The following is a 19,768-nucleotide window of genomic DNA, read 5'->3' as shown; positions in this document are numbered from 1 at the left end:
AGGTTCCCTCCCCTCCCTTCCCCTCCCCTACCAGCCTCGCTCCTTGCCCATGGCGTCCTTCATTGCCGGCTCCCTTGTCCCACTCTTGAGCCGGGCTCGGCTCGGCTCGGCGGGCTCCCCCTTCCAGGCGGTCCACCGGCTCCCACGTGTAGGGAACCGGCGCGGTGGCTTCCCCCGCACCAGGCTGTCGTTCACCGGCCTGGGTTCGGCCGCGGGTGGAAACCGGAGCAGTGGGAGAAACCCAAGCTCCCCACAGTCAGAGGCCGCAGGGTATCAACCTGGGTCTGTGCCGCTGTGACAATAGACAATAGACAACAGGTGCAGGAGGAGGCCATTCGGCCCTTCGAGCCAGCACCACCATTCAATGTGATCGTGGCTGATCATTCTCAATCAGTACCCCGTTCCTGCCTTCTCCCCATACCCCCTGACTCCGCTATCCTTAAGAGCTCTATCTAGCTCTCTCTTGAATGCATTCAGAGAATTGGCGTCCACTGCCTTCTGAGACAGAGAATTCCACAGATTCACAACTCTCTGACTGAAAAAGTTTTTCCTCATCTCCGTTCTAAATGGCCATTCCCTTTTTCTTAAACAGTGGCCCCTTGTTCTGGACTCCCCCAACATTGGGAACTCTAGCGTGTCCAATCCCTTGATAATCTTATATGTTTCAATAAGATCCCCTCTCATCCTTCTAAATTCCAGTGTATACAAGCCTAGTCGCTCCAGTCTTTCAACATACGACAGTCCCGCCATTCCGGGAATTAACCTAGTAAACCTACGTTGCACGCCCTCAATAAGAAGAATGCCCTTCCTCAAATTTGGAGACCAAAACTGCACACAGTACTCCAGGTGCGTGCTAACTTTAAGTGACTGATAAACAAGGACACCCAGATCTCTTTGTACTTCCCCATTTCCTAACTTGACACTATTCAGGTAATAATCTGCCTTCCTGTTTCTACCACCAAAGTGGATAACCTCACATTTATCCACATTAAACGGCATCTGCAGTTTAATGCAGCAGCTCTACCAGCTGAGCCACTGTGCCACCCCTGTGTGAATGCTGATCCTGCCTCATAACTCATACCTGCACGATTACTCCAACTATTATTGCAATTAGTGTACAAATAGCCTCATTACTTATTTCCCTTCCACAGGAAATAAATTCCACATGAGTTACTTCCTGCAGCCAACATTAACCCAATCTAATCTGTGCTTTAAAGACCTTCATTGGGACAAAGTGTGTGGGGGTGTAAGTATTCTTCAGTTATTCATTTGTACATTCTGCCTTCCTGCCAGGGTTGCCAACTGTCCCGTATTAGCCGTGACATCCCGTATTTTGGGCTAAAGTGGTCTGTCCCGTACTCATACGGCCCTTGTCCCGTATTTAGTAGGGTTGGCAACTTCCTCACTCCCAAATCAGGGACAAAGGGTGACATCACCGCCCCGCGTGACCTCACCCAGCCAGCGGCCACGTGCTCCCGGCCCGGGTGGCCGCCATTGGTGGAGCGGGAGCACGTGGCTGCTGGCTGGGTGAGGTCATGCGGGGCGCGGTGGGGCGGTGACGTCACCCTTTGTCCTGTATTTGGGAGTGAGGAAGTTGGCAACCCTGCTTTCTGCCCTGACATAATACTAATACAGATAATTTGGTAAACAAATGGTACTTCCACAAACCCACTTCCTATATAATTCAAAATCCGCTCTTTAAGGGGACAGGAAGACTAGTGGGAGAAGGGGGAGGGGATAGAGAGGGAAAGCAGGGACTATCTGAACTTAGAGAAGTCAATGTTCATACCGCTGGGGTGTAAACTACCCAAGCGAAATATGAGGTGCTGTTCCTCCAATTTGCACTGGGCCTCACTCTGACAATGGAGGAGGCCCAGGACAGAAAGGTCAGACTGGGAGTGGGAGGGGGAGTTGAAGTGCTGAGCCACCGGGAGATCAGGTTGGTTAAGACGGACTGAGCGGAGGTTTGTTTGTGTTCTTGAAGAGTGGTAATACTTGATTTAATTTCATTCTTCATCCTTGTTTCACGAGAACAGGTCAACACCCTGTTAAAGCATTGACTGTTCCTTGCTCTGCCGGGTCTGCTGAGTGTTTACTGCTCTCTTGTTCTGCCATCTGCATTAACACTGGGTAAATAATGGGCTTTTAACTTTAGCCTCTCGGTCTGGCGTGCTCACTTTGTTTCACCTTGGCAGCTGCACCCAAGGAAGACACACACAGAGCTGATGTTTACGCTGTGGAGCTGCAAGATGATTCCTTTCCCGGTGACTGGCGTCCAGGTGTTGAGCAGACAAGTTCGCTGCTGCCTATTTGATGGCCAAAGGGTAAGCCACCTGCTAATGCACCGACCAGCCGTAACACCATGACCTGATGAGCCAGAACATTATGACCACCTGCCTAATATGCTGTTGGTCCTCCGTGTGCAGCCCCATACGCAGCAGGGTGCGATGCACTGTGTATTGTGACACATTCCTCCCGTGACCACCATTAACATTTTCTGTGACTTGTGCCACAGTCGACCTTCTGTCGGTTCGGACCAGACGGGATAGCCTTCGTTGCCCTCGCGCATCGATGAGCCTTGGGCGCCCAACACCCTGTCTGTCGCCGGTTTGTGGTTTGTCCCTCCTCGGACCACTGTCGGTCGGTACTCACCACTGCTGACCGGGAGCACCCCACAAGCCTTGCCGTTTCAGAGATGCTCTGACCCAGTCGTCTGGCCATAACAATTTGGCCCTTGTCAAAGTCGCTCAGGTCTTTACTCCTGCCCATTTCTCCCGCATCCAACACATCAACTTCAGGAACTGTCTGTTCACTTGCTGCCTAATATATCCCACCCCTTGACAGGTGCCATTGTAAGATAATCAATGTTATTCACTTGGCCTGTTGGTGGTCACAGTGTTTTGGCTGATCGGTGTATGTCCTTCAGTTTTACTGATACTATGGAGCACATTTTCGCTTGTCCCACCAGGTAGTTACCTCTCTGCCAGCAACATTATGGGGGACCCCTACCACCCCAGCAATGGACTGTTCCAGCTGCTACGGTCAGGCAACATTATGGGGGACCCCTACCACCCCAGCAATGGACTGTTCCAGCTGCTACGGTCAGGCAACATTATGGGGGACCCCTACCACCCCAGTAATGGACTGTTCCAGCCGCTACGGTCAGGCAAACGCCTCCGCTGTCACGCTGTGAAAACAGAGAGGATGAGACAGAGTTTCATCCCACAGGCCATCAGGACTGTTAACTCTCATATAACCAGGGACTCATTTAATTTACTGTATTAATTAATTTTTTGTGTTAAAACTTTATTTTTCTATTGTGTTTGTAGTTTAGCACAATCCGCAGGCGTTGCCACTTTCATTTCACTGCACATCTTGTATATGTATGTGACAAATAAACTGGACTTGACCTGACCTGTTTCTGCGCTGTACCTCTAAACTAAATAAACTAAATAAACTAAATAAACTAAACTACCTGGGTGGAGAAGAGAAATGGTGATGGGGCCCAGAAGAAGCAGACCTTGCATCGAACAGCACGGCAGCCAGACATGATGCCAGGTTAAACCAAGCTCCTCTGTCTGTACTTGACCCATCTCCCTCCATTCCAGGCATCTCCATGTGCCAATCCAAAAGGCACCTCTTGTATCTGCCACAACCACCACCCTTGGCAGTGCATTCCAGGCATCGGCCAAATGCTGTGCAAAGCCTTGGCCCGCACATCTCCTCTCAACTTTGCCCATGTCACCTGATGTGGGGGGCTAGGTTATTTTTGCAGCATCTGGTGGGTGCCTGGGCTATCGTCTCAGACATGTCCACCCAGGGATAAGGATTCTGACTGCCCACCCTCTCTCGGCCTCCTATAATTTTATATATTTCTCAAATAATACGGATTTTTTTAATCAGCTTCTGACGCTCCAGACAAAACACTCAGAGTTGTGAATCTGTGGAATTCTCTGCCTCGGAAGGCAGTGGAGGCCAATTCTCTGGATGCTGTCAAGAGAGAGTTAGGTGGAGCTCTTAAAGATAGCGGAGTCAAGGGATTTGGGGAGAAGGCAGGAACGGGGTACTGATTGTGGATGATCAGCCATGATCACAGTGAATGGCGGTGCTGGCGCGAAGGGCCGAATGGCCTCCTCCTGCACCTATTGTCCATTGTCTATAAAACAATCCAAGATTGTTCAACCTCTGCTCGTAGCTAATACTCTGTAATCCAGGTAGCATTCTGGTCAGATGTAGGCAGGAGGAACTGCAGGCACTGGTTTACCAAAACAGACACAAAGTGCTGCAGTAGCTCAATGTGTAGGAAAAAACATTGAGCTACTGTCTGAAGAAGGGTCTCGACCCGAAACGTCACCCATTCCTTCTCTCCTGAGATGCTGCCTGACCCGCTGAGTTACTCCAGCATTTAGTGTCTACCTGCAGTAGCTCAATGGGTCAGGCAACATCTCAGATGGGGAAAAAAAAGCACAGTGCTGGAGTACTAGCAGGTCAGGCCCCTTCTCTGGAGAATGTGAATAGGTGATGTGTCAGGTTGGGACCCTTCTTCAGACTGATAGAGGGGATGAGGAAGCTGGAAGTTGGTTTAAACAACATAATTTGTCTTTACTTAATGGCAATTTCCCTGTATTTCAGGTTCTCAGCAATATCCACACCATCAGAGCAACTTGGCAATCAAAGAACCCGAAAACATGGACCTTTTCTCCACGAGTAGGTTTACCTTCCACTTCTTGTTGCTGACAGTGAGCAGGGGTGCTATGCAACGCATTACAGGAGTTAATGATCAAAGAGATTAAGATCATCAATATTAAAGAATGGGTTGGATTCAGGATTGATGAAAGGAACAAATCAAGTATAATGAGTCAGGATTACACCTTGACAGCAATGTGTTGGACCAAACCACATGTTTATGTACAGTTTCTATGGAAAACTGGTTTCAGTAAATATAACAAAGTCATTATTAACTTTCCAAAATTTATTTCTGAAGTGATTGTCGCCGAGTAATATTTGTTTAGTTTGTGAAAATGCCTATGTTTGCAGTTGTGATGGTGGCTTGGAATAGTTGTGCTTCATGACACTGCGATACGATGCTGTAAATACAAACAAAGTGCTAGTTACTGTGGAGAGGCAAGCTGGCTGATTCATTCAGCTCCTGATGAAATATTACATTTGTTTCACTCTGCACAGACCCCACCTTACTTCCTCTCTTACTTACTTACTTACTATCTATCTTACTTCTCTCTTCCTTGCCCTGGTGAGACCACATCTGGAGTATTGTGTGCAGTTTTGGTCTCCTAATTTGAGGAAGGACGTCCTTGCTATTGAGGCAGTGCAGCGTAGGTTCACCAGGTTAATTCCCGGGATGGCGGGACTGTCGTACGAGGAAAGATTGGAAAGACTGGGCTTGTATTCACTGGAGTTTAGAAGGATGAGAGGAGATCTTATAGAGACGTATAAAATTATAAAAGGACTGGACAAGCTCAATGCAGGAAATTGTTCCTAATGTTGGGGGAGTCCAGAACCAGGGGCCACACAGTCTAAGAAGAAAAGGGGAGGCCATTTAAAACTGAGGTGAGAAGAAACTTATTCACCCTGAGAGTTGTGAATTTGTGGAATTCTCTGCCACAGAGGGCAGTGGAGGCCAATTCACTGGATGGATTTAAAATAGAGTTAGATAGAGCTCTAGAGTCTAGTGTAATCAAGGGATATGGGGAGAAGGCAGGCACGAGTTACTGATTATGGATGATCAACCATGATCACAATGAATGGCGGTGCTGGCTCAAAGGGCCAAATGGCCTCTTCCTGCACCTATTGTCTACGTTTTCTAATATTTTCTGGGTTTGTTTCAGCGTTTGTTTTATTGTGCGATGGACAGCATGGAAACAGGCCCTTCGGCCCACCTCCTCCATGCCGACCAGTCTGAAGAACACCCATTCCTTCCCACCCCCCCCCCCCCAGAGACACTGCCTGCCCGCTGAGTTACTCCAGCATGTTGTGTTTATCTTTGGCACACTGGACTAGTTCCTTTGCCTGCATTTAGGCCAGTAACCGCCAAACCCTTCGCATCCATAAATCTGTTCCATCTCTTTCAAAGGTCGCAATTTAGAAGGATGAGAGGGGATCTTATCGAAACATATAGGATTATTAAGGGGTTGGACACGTTAGAGGCAGGAAACATGTTCCCAATGTTGGGGGAGTCCAGAACAAGGGGTCACAGTTTAAGAATAAGGAGTAGGCCATTTAGAACTGAGATGAGGAAAAACCTTTTCAGTCAGAGAGTTGTGAATCTGTGGAATTCTCTGCCTCTGAAGGCAGTGGAGGCCAATTCTCTGAATGCATTCAAGAGAGAATTAGATAGAGCTCTTAAGGATAGCGGAGTCAGGGGGTATGGGGAGAAGGCAGGAACGGGGTACTGATTGAGAATGATCAGCCATGATCACATTGAATGGCGGTGCTGGCTCAAAGGGCCGAATGGCCTCCTCCTGCACCTATTGTCTATTGTCTGTAATTGTATCCACTTCTATACCTTCCTTGAGCAGCTCCTTCTAGGTACGTTTCTTGGAATGTGGTAGGAGTGCGAGGAGGAGTGTGAGACTTTTATTGAAATGCGGTACAGTTGTAAATATTTATCTTCCAAATATTTAGATGCTGGAACAGATATTTTATGTTGACTAAATTGCTTAACTGGGTTTGATTTCTTGATTGTTATCAGTGTCATAGAATCACAGAACTCAGAAACAGGAACCACAACTGCCTCACTGAGCTAGTCCCAATTGCCTGTCACAGAGCCCACACCTCTCCTCACCTTTCTATTTATGTACCTGTCCCAGTGCATTTTAACCGTAGATACAAAGCACTGCAGATGCTGGGGTACAAAACAAAAAGACAGTAACTCAGCGGGTCAGGCAGCATCTGTGGAGAACATGGATAAGTGACGTTTCACAGAGTGCTGGAGTAACTCAGCGGGTCAGGCAGCATCTGTGGAGAACATGGATAGGTGACGTTTCACAGAGTGCTGGAGTAACTCAGCAGGTCAGGCAGCATCTGTGGAGAACATGGATAAGTGACGTTTCACAGAGTGCTGGAGTAACTCAGCGGGTCAGGCAGCATCTGTGGAGAACATGGATAGGTGACGTTTCACAGAGTGCTGGAGTAACTCAGCGGGTCAGGCAGCATCTGTGGAGAACATGGATAGGTGACATTTCAGGCACAGTCTCTTCTTCAGATCCATTTTGAATGTTGTTGTTGTACCCTCAATCACCATAATGATTATACAATAATCGTTTGATAAATGAATAATTGTCTTTCTGCTGACTGGTTAGCACGCAACAAAAGCTTTTCGCTGTATCTCAGTACACGTGACATTAACCTAAACTGAACTGAATAATCAGCAATACTAGGCAACCGGACCATAATATGAAACCAAAAACAAAGTCCATATTTGGCTCATGCTGAGGCAGGATTGGGGTCAGTGTTGTGCAGTGTTCAAGAGCCTGATGGTTGCTGGGAAGAAGCTGTTCTTGAGGCAGGAATGGGGTACTGATTGTGGATGATCAGCCATGATCACAGTGAACGGCGGTGCTGGCGCGAAGGGCCAAATGGCCTCCTCCTGCACCTATTGTCTATTGTCTGTTAAGGTGCCAGTCCTTTCTCTGCCTGAGCCATGTGTCTGTATTAGCTATAATATAATAATAATAATAATAATAATAATGCATTACATTTATATAGCGCTTTTCATACACTCAAAGACGCTTTACAGGGATTTAAAGAACATAGGGAAGTGAATAAATAGATAAATAAGTAAACGAACAGAGAAAGGAGACAGAAGGTGAGGTGACCTTCAGTGGTTGAAGGCAGTACTGAACAGGTGAGACTTCAGTAATGTTTTGAATGTGGTGAGTGTGGAGGAGTCTCTGACGGTTTGCGGTAGTGAGTTCCATAGGGTGGGAGCAGCGATGGAGAAAGCCCTGTCCCCCCAGGATCTGAGTTTGGTCCGGAGGGGGGGGGATTGGAGATTGGCAGCAGCAGAGCGGAGGGTGCAGGTGGGAGTGTGCCTGTGGAGGAGGTCAGTCAGGTAGGATGGGGCCAGGTTATAGAGGGCTTTGTTGGTCATGAGGAGGATTTTGTACTGGATTCTCTGGGGGATGGGGAGCCAGTGGAGTTTGTAAAGGACGGGGGTGATATGGTCACGGATCGGGGTGTGGGTGAGTAGACGGGCAGCGGAGTTTTGAATGTATTGAAGTTTACTGAAGATTTTTGAAGGAGGCTGTTGCAGTAGTCCAGACGGGAGGTGATGAAGGCGTGGATGAGGGTTTCTGCAGCTGTGGAGGAGAGGGATGGACGGGGCGGGCAATATTTTTGAGGTGGAAGAAGGCTGTCTTTGTGATGTGTTTGATGTGTTTGTCGAAGGAGAGGGTTTGATCAAAGATGATTCCAAGATTCCGGATGTGAGGGGAGGTGGATACTGGGAGACCATCAATATTGAGGATGATGTTTTGGGTGGATTTGGTGAGCGTTTTTGGATCAAAGATGATGATTTCAGATTTGTTGCAGTTGAGTTTGAGGAAATTTGATTGAAGCCAAGATTTTATTTCAGTGATGCAGTTTGTCAGTGTAGAGTGTGTGGTGGTGGAGATTGACTTGGTGGAGATGAGGAGCTGGATATCATCGGCGAAGCAGTGGAAGTTGAGACCATGACGGCGGATTAATTGACCAAGGGGGAACAGGTAGAGAGGATGAAGAGGAGGGGGCCAAGGACTGAGCCTTGGGGGACACCTTGGGGGAGGGGAGCGGTGGGGGATTTACAGTTGTTAATGGAGATGAACTGGTGCCTGTCAGAGAGGTAAGATTTGAACCAGGATAGGGCTGTGCCGGTGATGTTAAAGGAGGTTTCAAGTCGGGTGAGGAGAATGGAGTGATTTATGGTGTCAAAGGCACGCAGTCTCATGTATCTGATTGCATCTGCATGACCTGTGAACCCTCCATCACTCCTGCTTGTCTTTGTCTCCTTTAATTAATATTTGCCTCAGCTTCTCAACATCCTCCGTATTGCATTGGGTCCCATCCCCTGCCACACTGGTGTAATTCCTCCCCAGTAGCTGTTGCAAATCTCCCTGCCAGGATAGTAAACCTCAACTGGAGAAATACCAATATCCGTCCAGTTTCCGGCCTCATTTAAATTATTTATTGCCGCGGATAACAGAACAAATCAGCCAAAACATTATGACATTATGCCCACCTGCCTAATATGCTGTTGGTCCTCCGTGTGCAGCTCCATACGCAGCAGGGTGCGATGCACTGTGTATTGTGACACATTCCTCCCGTGACCACCATTAACATTTTCTGTGACTTGTGCCACAGTCAACCTTCTGTTGGTTCGGACCAGACGGGATAGCCTTCGTTGCCCTCGCGCATCGATGAGCCTTGGGCGCCCAACTCCCTGTCTGTTGCCGGTTTGTGGTTTGTCCCTCCTCGGACCACTGTCGGTAGGTACTCACCACTGCTGACCGGGAGCACCCCACAAGCCTTGCCGTTTCAGAGATGCTCTGACCCAGTCATCTGGCCATAACAATTTGGCCCTTGTCAAAGTCGCTCAGGTCTTTATTCCTGCCCATTTCTCCTGCACCCAACACATCAACTTCAAGAACTGACTGTTCACTTGCTGCCTAATATATCCCACCCCTTGACAGGTGCCATTGTAACAAGATAATCAATGTTATTCACTTCGCCTGTCAGTGGTCATAATGTTTTGGCTGATCGGTGTATACTTGGGTAATATTCGCAGAAGCTGTGCAAGGTTACTCATTATTTACTGATTATTCTTTATTGGCCTCATTTACAGAGTTTTATTGGAATATAATTCCATCACCTTAGGTTTGCCTCATTAAGAGTAAACATTAGGCATTTAAAGCTGCAGCCCAATAGCTGCAGGGACCTCCGGATGCTTTCTGTGTGGAGTTTGCACGTTCACTGCGTGACCATGTGAACAATAGACAATAGACAATAGGTGCAGGAGGAGGCCATTTGGCCCTTCGAGCCAGCACCGCCATTCAATGTGATCATGGCTGACCATTCCCAATCAGTACCCCGTTCCTGCCTTCTCCCCATACCCCCTGACTCCGCTATCCTTAAGAGCTCTATCTAGCTCTCTCTTGAATGCATTCAGAGAATTGGCCTCCACTGCCTTCTGAGGCAAAGAATTCCACAGATTCACAACTCTCTGACTCAAAGTTTTTCCTCGTCTCTGTTCTAAATGGCCTACCCCTTATTCTTAAACTGTGACTGGTTCTGGACTCCCCAAACATTTGGAACATGTTTCCTGCCTCTAACGTGTCCAACCCCTTAATAATCTTATATGTTTCGATAAGTTCCCCTCTCATCCTTCTAAATTCCAGTGTATACAAGCCTAGTCGCTCCAGTCTTTCAACATACGACAGTCCCGCCATTCCGGGAATTAACCTAGTAAACCTACGCTGCACGCCCTCAATAGCAAGAATATCCTTCCTCAAATTTGGAGACCAAAACTGCACACAGTACTCCGGGTGCGGTCTCACTAGGGCCCTGTACAACTGCAGAAGGACCTCTTTGCTCCTATACTCAACTCCTCTTGTTATTAAGGCCAACATTTTATTGGCTTTCTTCACTGCCTGCTGTACCTGCATGCTTCCTTTCAGTGACTGATGCACTAGGACACCCAGATCTCGTTGTACGTCCCCTTTGCCTAACTTGACACTATTCAGATAATAACCCCACTAGTCACTGCCAGCCATTCTGAAAGGGACCTATTTATGGATAGAGAACTGGCTGGCAGACAGGAAGCAAAGAGTAGGAATAAACGAGTCCTTTTCAGAATGGCAGGCAGTAACTAGTGGGGTACCGCAAGGCTCATTGCTGGTACCCCAGCTATTTACGATATATATTAATGATTTGAATGCAACATCTCCAAGTTTGCGGATGACACGAAGCTGGGGGACAGTGTTAGCTGTGAGGAGGATGCTAGGAGGCTGCAACGTGACTTGGATAGGTTAGGTGAGTGGGGTATGGAGAGAAGGCAGGTACGGGATACTGAGTTGGATGATCAGCCATGATCATATTGAATGGCGGTGCAGGCTCGAAGGGCCGAATGGCCTACTCCTGCACCTATTTTCTATGTTTCTATCCCCACTCTTTGCTTTCTGTCTGTCAACCAATTTTCTATCCATGTCAGTACCCTACCCCCAATACCATGTGCTCTAGTTTTGCCCACTAATCTCCTATGTGGGACCTTATCGGAGGCTTTCTGAAAGTCAAGGTACACCACATCCACCGGCTCTCCCCTGTCAATTTTCCTAGTTACATCCTCAAAGAATTCCAGAAGATTAGTCAAGCATGATTTCCCCTTCGTAAATCCATGCTGACTCAGAACGATCTTGTTACTACTATCCACGTCAATTAATATGTCTGCCAGGGTTCATCCCAGACCTTCCACCGGTCGACAGGGTGGTGACAACGGCATGCTGCCTTTCATCAGACAGGGAATTTTGTATATACGTGAGTTTGTATAGTCTGAAGAAGGGTCTCGACCCGAAACCTCACCCATTCCTTCTCTCCCGAGATGCTGCCTGACCCACTGAGTTACTCCAGCATTTTGTGTCTACCTTCAATTTTGTATAGACGTTGGGAGGTTGTGTTACAGTTGCACAAGACAATGATGAGGCTGCAGTTGGTGTATTGTGTTCGACTCTCACCAACTTCTACAGATGCACCAGAGAAGGCATTTTATCAGGGTGCATCACAGCTTGGTTTGGGAACAGCTCCATCCAAGACCACAAGTAATTGCAGCGAATTGTGGACACAGCCCAGACCATCACACAAACCAACCTCCCTTCCATTGACTCCATCTACACCTCACGCTGCCTCAGCAAGGCCAGCAGCATCATCAAGGACCAGTCTCACCCCGGCCACTCCCTCTTCTCCCCTCTCCCATCAGACAAAAGGTATAGAAATGTGAAAACGCACACCTCCAGATTCAGGGACAGTTTCTTCCCGGCTGTTATCAGGCATCTGAACCATCCTACCACAACCAGAGAGCAGTGCTGAACTACTATCTACCTCTTTAGTGACCCTCGGACTATCCTTGATAGGACTTTGCTGGCTTTACCTTGCACTAAACGTTATTCCCTTATCATGTATCTGTGCACAATAGATGGCTCGATTGTAATCATGTGTTGTCTTTCCGCTGACTGGTTAGCACACAACAAAAGCTTTTCACTGTACCTCGTTACACGTGACAATAAACTGACCCGAAACGTCACCCATTCCTTCTCTCCTGAGATGCTGCCTGACCTGCTGAGTTACTCCAGCATTTTGTGAATAAATCGATTTGTACCAGCATCTGCAGTTATTTTCTTAAACTATTGGGTATATAGGTTGGGAGGTCATGTTGCAGTTGTATATGACGTTGGTGAGGCCGCATTTAGAGTATTGTGTTCAGTTCTGGGCACCATGTTATGAGAAATATGTAATTAAGCCGGAAAGGGTACCAAGAAGATTTACGTAGATGTTGCCAGGACTAGAGGGTGTGAGCTACAGGGAGAGGTTGAGTAGGCTGGGTCTCTATTCCCTGGAGCGCAGAAGGATGAGGGGTGATCTTACAGAGGTGTATAAAATCATGAGAAGAATGGCAGTGCGTGCAGACGCAGCGGCCCCACACTCTCCCGATTTTTCGAGTGTTTTTAATGTTTTTTCAAGTTCGTCATGGTTGTCACTTCAACAACTCTGGACAGTCAGCAGTAGACAGTATAGTCGTGAGTTCTTGCTGGACAAGAAAACAACATCATCAACACTGGACGCTACGCTTGCAGAGGAACTTAGCGGCCTCAGAATACTCTGCCTGGCCTCGACCTCGGCCTCGAGTGCTGCCCCCCGGATGGAAAGGAGACGCTGCAGGCGGTGTGAGAGGAAGCAGAAGAGGGGTAAGCGCGGAGGCATCCGGGCTAGGCTAGCGGCTAGCCCACACAGACCGGCTATTCCCAGCATGCTAATGGCTAATGTACGCTCACTGGACAATAAAATGGACACTATAAGACTTCTCCGGTCGACCCAGCGTGAGGTGAGGGAATGCTGTGTTTACGTTTTTACGGAAACATGGCTTAATGACAACATCCCGGACTCCGCTGTTCAGCTCGACCGGCTAACATGCTACCGATCGGACAGAGCTACGGTTAGCGGGGGGAAGACTCGCGGCGGCGGTGTGATTGTTTACATCAGTGATGCTTGGTGTCGGGACGCTGTGTTGGTCTACAAACACTGTTCACCGCTGGCGGAGTTTATGGTTGTGAAGTGCCGACCTTTCTACCTCCCGAGGGAGCTAACAGCTATCCTGTTAGTCGCTGTTTACATCCCTCCCAGTTCCAACAACAAGGACAGAGAGGAGGCACTCTGCGAACTGTACCGGGCCATCTCTGAGCAGCAGACAGCACACCCAGATGGCTTTCTCATCGTAGCTGGGGACTTCAACCATGCTAACCTAAAAACTGTCATGCCCAAAGTATACCAGCATGTTGATTTCCCAACACGAGAAAACAACACCTTGGACCTTGTCTACACGACCATCAAAGGAGCATACAAGGCTTCCCCCCTCCCCCACATCGGCCTCTCTGATCACCTCACCGTTCTGCTGAAACCGGCATACAGACCCCGGGTGAAAGTCACCAAACCGGTTTCAAAAGAGGTACGTGTGTGGTCAGAGGACAGCACAGCTGCATTCCAAAACTGCTTTGAGACTACAGACTGGGACATGTTCAAGCAGGCAGCAACATACAACAACACAACCAACATTCAGGAATACACAGAGACAGTTACAGGCTACATCACCAAATGCATTGACGATGTGACCCACACCAGAGCCATCACCATCCCGGCTAACCAGAAGCCATGGCTGACAGGGGAGGTCCATGGGCTGCTGAGGGTCCGCAACGCTGCCTTCAGAGAGGGCAATCCAGCCGGTCTCAGAGCAGCCAGGGCCAACCTTTCCAGTGGCATCAGGAAAGCCAAACAACACTACACCCGGCGCATCACAGCCCACTTCAGTGACAGCAGAGACACACGGAGCCTGTGGAAGGGTATTAGGACTATCACGGACTACAAACCCCTACCACAGACCTGTGACAGTGACACCTCTCTCTTGAACGACCTCAACGGCTTCTTCGCACGCTTTGAAGCACAGAGCAACACACCTGCGCAGAAAACAACTCCCCCCCCCAACGACCAGGCTATTTGTCTGTCTCCAGGCAGTGTGAGGAGCACACTGTTAAGGATTAACACCCGGAAAGCTTCTGGACCTGACAACATTCCTGGTCGTGTGCTAAAAGACTGCGCAGCTGAGCTCACAGATGTCCTCACAGACATCTTCAACATCTCCCTGAGCCAGGCTGTTGTTCCCTTGTGCTTCAAAGAAACCACCATCATACCTGTGCCCAAGAAGTCTTCTCCATCCTGCTTCAACGACTACCGCCCTGTAGCGCTGACTTCAACCATCATGAAGTGCTTCGAGAGGCTGGTCATGAAGCAGATCAGATCCAACCTCCCCCCCTCCCTGGACCCGTTTCAGTTTGCATATCGAGCTAAGCGGTCCACTGAGGATGCCATCTCCTCTGCTCTACACCCAGCCCTCACCCACTTGGACACTAAAAACTCATATGTTAGGATGCTGTTCATAGACTTTAGCTCAGCATTTAACACCATCATCCCCCAGCAGCTGGTTTGTAAACTAACAAATCTGGGCTTCAGCCCCCTTCTCTGCAACTGGCTGCTGGACTTCCTCACTGCCAGACCCCAGTCCGTACGGGTCGGCAGCAACACATCGGACACCATCACGCTGAGTACGGGTGCCCCACAAGGATGTGTGCTAAGCCCCCTGCTCTTCACTTTGCTGACCCACGACTGTACACCCACCTACAGCTCCAACCACTTCGTCAAGTTTGCGGATGACACAACAGTGGTGGGTCTCATCAGCAACAACGACGAGACCCACTACAGGAAGGAGGTGGACCAGCTGGCCGCGTGGTGCACAGACAACAATCTCTTCCTGAATGTGGAGAAAACAAAGGAGATTGTTGTCGACTTCAGGAGAACGCACACCCAACACCCCCACCCACTGACCATCAATGGTGCTGCTGTGGAGCAGGTGAGCAGCACCAAATTCCTGGGGGTGAACATCACCGAGGATCTCTCCTGGAGCAACAACATCACGTCCATCGCCAAGAAAGCCCAGCAGCGCCTCTACTTCCTCCGCAAACTGAAGAGAGCGGGAGCCCCCACACCCATCATGTACACTTTTTACCGAGGCGCCATCGAGAGCATCCTCAGCAGCTGCATCACTGTGTGGTTCGGAAGCTGCACAGCCTCCAGCCGCAAGACCCTGCAGCGCATAGTGAACACTGCTGAGAGGATCACTGGCGCCTCACTCCCAACACTCCTGGTCCTTTACACCACCCGCCTCACCCGCAAAGCATTGAGCATTGTGGGTGACCCCTCCCACCCCTCCAACAGCCTCTTCACCCTCCTGCCTTCAGGGAGAAGGTTTCGCAGCCTGAGGTCAAGCACCACCCGACTAAAGAACAGTTTTTTCCACCAGGCTGTCAGGATGCTGAACTCTCTCCCCTCCCTTCCTCCTCTCTCCCCTGCCCCTATTGGACCTGGACTTTAACACCCCACACACACGCACATCCAGCACCAGACACTTTAAAAAAATATTTTTTTAACGCATTTGAAGTGACTATATTTTATATTTTATATTTTATGTTGATTGTTGTTTGCTGTGCCTTTTTAATTTTAACTTAGTTTTATGCACTTTGTTCCTCGGGATTGTGGGAAACGGTATTTCGATTTTCTGTCTGTGTAAACTGGCTGAGGATTGACAATAAAATTGACTTTGACTTGACTTTGAGATCGGGTAGACACACAGAGTCTTTTGCCCAGAGTAGGGGAATCTCTCCTGAGATGCTGCCTGACCTGCTGAGTTACTCCAGCATTTTGTGTTACCTTGGATTGGAAGATTGGTAATTTTCCTATGTCAGGCGTTATGGGGAGAAGGCAGGAGAATGGGGTTGAGAGGGAGAGATAGATCAGCCATGATTTGAATGGCGGAGTAGAGTAGATGGGCCAAATGGCCTAATTCTGCCCCTTGAACCTATGGACATGAATTTATCCGTATATGTGCGAGCTCTGTTCAAGAGAGTGAAAACAGAGGGGAAGAAGCTGTTCTTGAATCTGCTCGATTGTGCTTTCCAGGTTTTGTATCTTATGCTCGAAAGGAGAGGGGATGAGGGGGTGGGAGCGGTTGTTCATTATGTTGGCTGCTTTCCCTAGGTAGCGTGAAGTGTCAATGGAGGGGAGGCTGGTTTGTGTGTATCTAGAGTCATACAGCGTGGAAACAGGCCCTTTGGCCCAACTTGCCCACAGCAGCCAACATGCCCCATCTACACTGGGATATGGGGAGATGACAGGAACGGGGTACTGATTGTGGATGATCAACCATGATCACGTTAAATGGCGGTGCTGGCTCAAAGGGCCAAATGGCCTCCTCCTGCACCTATTGTCTATGTATCAATGTACACTAGTCCCACCTTCCTGTGTTTGGCTTATAACCCACAAACCTGTCTAACCTGTTTCTTAAATGTTTCGATAGTCCCAGCCTCAACTACCTCCTCTGGCAGCTCGGTCAATACACCCACCACCCTCTGAGTGGAAAAGGTTACCCCTCAGATTCCTATTAAATCTTTTTCCCTTCACCTTGAACCTATGTCCTCCGGTCCTCGATTCCCCTACTCTGGGCAAGAGACTCTGTGCATCTACCCGATCTATTCCTCTCATGATTTTGTACACATTTCCCTGAAGTGAACAATATACATAATTGAACTAAGAGGAGCTATTTCTTTCCTTTGGGGCCTGTAATTTAATTTATTTAGATTAACGCATTCATGTATGCAAATTCCACATCCTCCTGTCATGATATTTAGTTATCCGTGTCCTGAAGGACGTGGAAATCACACAGCATTTGTCACTGTTCCCTTATGCAAAACTTCCACAAAGGCCTTGCCCCCATGTTTTGCCATGGGAATGATTAGAATATTGCAAAGCGTTGCAGATGATGCTGATGTGGGTAATTTCATTTACAGTTACGTTCTCTGGGTGGATTTCAAACCATTATTTCAGTTATGTATCAATCACTGTCTTAACATTTTCCCTATGGTTCTCTTTGTAGACTTCTGAATATGTAATGCGTTGGAAATTTTCAGATTCCTGAGAGTCATAGAGTGATACAGTATGGCAACAGGCCCTTCAGCCCAACTCGCCCACACTGGCCAACAATGTCCCAGCTACACTAGTCCCACAAGCTAGATGCAGGAAAAATGTTCCCAATGTTGGGGGAGTCCACAACCAGGGGCCACAGTCTAAGAATAAAGGGAAGGCCATTTAAAACTGAGGTGAGAAGAAACCTTTTCACCCAGAGAGTTGTGAATTTGTGGAATTCTCTGCCACAGAGGGCAGTGGAGGCCAATTCACTGGATGAATTTAAAAGAGAGTTAGATAGAGCTCTAGGGGCTAGTGGAATCAAGGGATATGGGGAGAAGGCAGGCACAGGTAACTGAATGTAGATGATCATCCATGATCACAATAAATGGTGGTGCTGGCTCGAAGGGCCAAATGGCCTCCTCCACCTATTTTCTAGGTTTATGTTTGCCTGCGCTTGGTCCATATCCCTCCAAACCTGTCCTATCCATGTACCTGTCCAACTTTTTCTTAAACGTTGGGATAGTTCCGGCCTCAACCAGTTTGTTCCAAACACCCACCACCCTCTGTGTGAAAAAGTTACCCCTCGGATTCCTATTAAATCTTTTCCCCTTCACCTTGAACCTATGTCCTCTGGTCCTTCTCGTACTACATCCTACATCCTCTGTGAATAATAACTATTCCTGCTATAGTAAAAATGTCGTTGAGCTGGAAAGGGTGCGGAGATTTATGAGGATGTTGCCAGGACTCGAGGGCGCTGAGCTGCAGGGAGAGCTTGGGCAGGCCAGGACTTTACTCTTTGGTATTTATTTCACAAAATGCTGGAGTAACTCAGCAGGTCGGGCAGCATCTCGGGAGAGAAGGAATGGGTGACGTTTCGGGTTGAGACCCTTCTTCAGACTGATGTCAGGGGGGCGGGACAAAGGAAGGATGTAGGTGGAGACAGGAAGATAGAGGGAGATCTGGGAAGGAGGAGGGGAAGAGAGGGACAGAGGAACTATCTAAAGTTGCAAGCTGCCCAGGCGAAATATGAGGTGCTGTTCCTCCAATGTCCGGTGGGCCTCACTATGGCACTGGAGGAGGCCCATGACAGAAAGGTCAGACTGGGAGTGGGAAGGGGAGTTGAAGTGCTCAGCCACCGGGAGATCAGGTTGGTTAAGGCGGACTGAGCGAAATGATCGCCGAGCCTGCGCTTGGTTTCGCCGATGTAGAGAAGTTGACATCTAGAGCAGCAATAGATGAGGTTGACAATAGATGAGGTTGGAGGAGGTGCACGTGGTTCCCCTCCCCTACCCAGTTCTCCCTCTATCTTCCTGTCTCCACCTATATCCTTCATTTGTCCTGCCCCCCTGACATCAGTCTGAAGAAGGGTCTCAACCCGAAACGTCGCCCATTCCTTCTCTCCTGAGATGCTGCCTGACCTGCTGAGTTACTCCAGCATTTTGTGAATAAATACCTTCGATTTGTACCAGCATCTGCAGTTATTTTCTTACTTTACTCTTTGGAGTGCAGGGGGCTGAGGACCCATCTTATCGAAGTGTGTAAAACCGCGAGGGGGATGGGTAGCATGAATGCACAGAGTTTTGTTCTCTCGGGTAGGGGAATCATGAACTCGCAGAAATCTTCTTTGTCCCACCCCCTCCCCTGACATCAGTCTGAAGAAGGGTCTCGACCCAAAACGTCACCCATTCCTTCTCTCCACAGATGCTGCCTGACCCGCTGAGTAACTCCAGCACTATGTGAAACGTCACCTATCCATGTTCTCCACAGATGCTGCCTGACCCGCTGAGTTACTCCAGCACTCTGTGAAACGTCACCTATCCATGTTCTCCACAGATGCTGCCTGACCCGCTGAGTTACTCCAGCACTCTGTGAAACGTCACCTATCCATGTTCTCCACAGATGCTGCCTGACCTGCTGAGTTACTCCAGCATTTTGTCTCTACCCAGGAACTCGAGGACAATGGTTTAAGGTGAAAGGGGCAAGAACTTGAGGGATAACATTTTCACACAGTGGGTGGTGGGTTTATGGAGGTAGTTGACGCAGGTACTGTAATATCATTTAATGGACACTTGGACAGGTACATGGATAGGAAAGGTTTAAAGGGATATGCACCAAAGGTGGGCAGGTGGGACAAGTGTAGGTGGAGCACCTTGGTGACATGGACGAGTTGGCCCCTGTTTCTGCGATGTGCCACTCAATGTCCCTAATAACTAAGTAGATTTCCACAGCAAGTTCAATGATAGCAAATGCATTTGTGCTTATCTCTGATTATAAATTCTTATCTGTGAATTATATAGTTGTATAGAAACATAGAAACTAGGTGCAGGAGGAGGCCATTCAGCCCTTCGAGCCAGCACCGCCATTCACTGTGATCATGGCTGATCGTCCACAATCAGTAACCCGTGCCTGCCTTCTCCCCATACCCCTTGATTCCACTAGCCCCTAGAGCTCTATCTAACTCTCTTTTAAATTCATCCAGTGAATTAACCTCCAC

General features: G+C 48.6%; 1 protein-coding gene across 1 annotated transcript in view; it reads left to right on the top strand.

Annotated features, from left to right (window-relative positions):
* nphp1 (nephronophthisis 1) overlaps nt 1-19,768 on the top strand; it is a 97,651-nt gene that overhangs the window by 50,668 nt on the left and 27,215 nt on the right. The window contains exons 10-12 of the mRNA XM_078400271.1: nt 1,152-1,246; nt 2,196-2,324; nt 4,633-4,707. Coding sequence (XP_078256397.1) covers nt 1,152-1,246; nt 2,196-2,324; nt 4,633-4,707 — 299 coding nt within the window. The remainder of the gene's footprint in view (nt 1-1,151; nt 1,247-2,195; nt 2,325-4,632; nt 4,708-19,768) is intronic.

The sequence above is a fragment of the Rhinoraja longicauda genome, chromosome 5 (genome assembly GCF_053455715.1).
Source record: "Rhinoraja longicauda isolate Sanriku21f chromosome 5, sRhiLon1.1, whole genome shotgun sequence".
Classification (NCBI taxonomy): Eukaryota; Metazoa; Chordata; class Chondrichthyes; order Rajiformes; family Arhynchobatidae; genus Rhinoraja; species Rhinoraja longicauda.
This window is presented reverse-complemented; position numbering and strand designations above follow the sequence as displayed.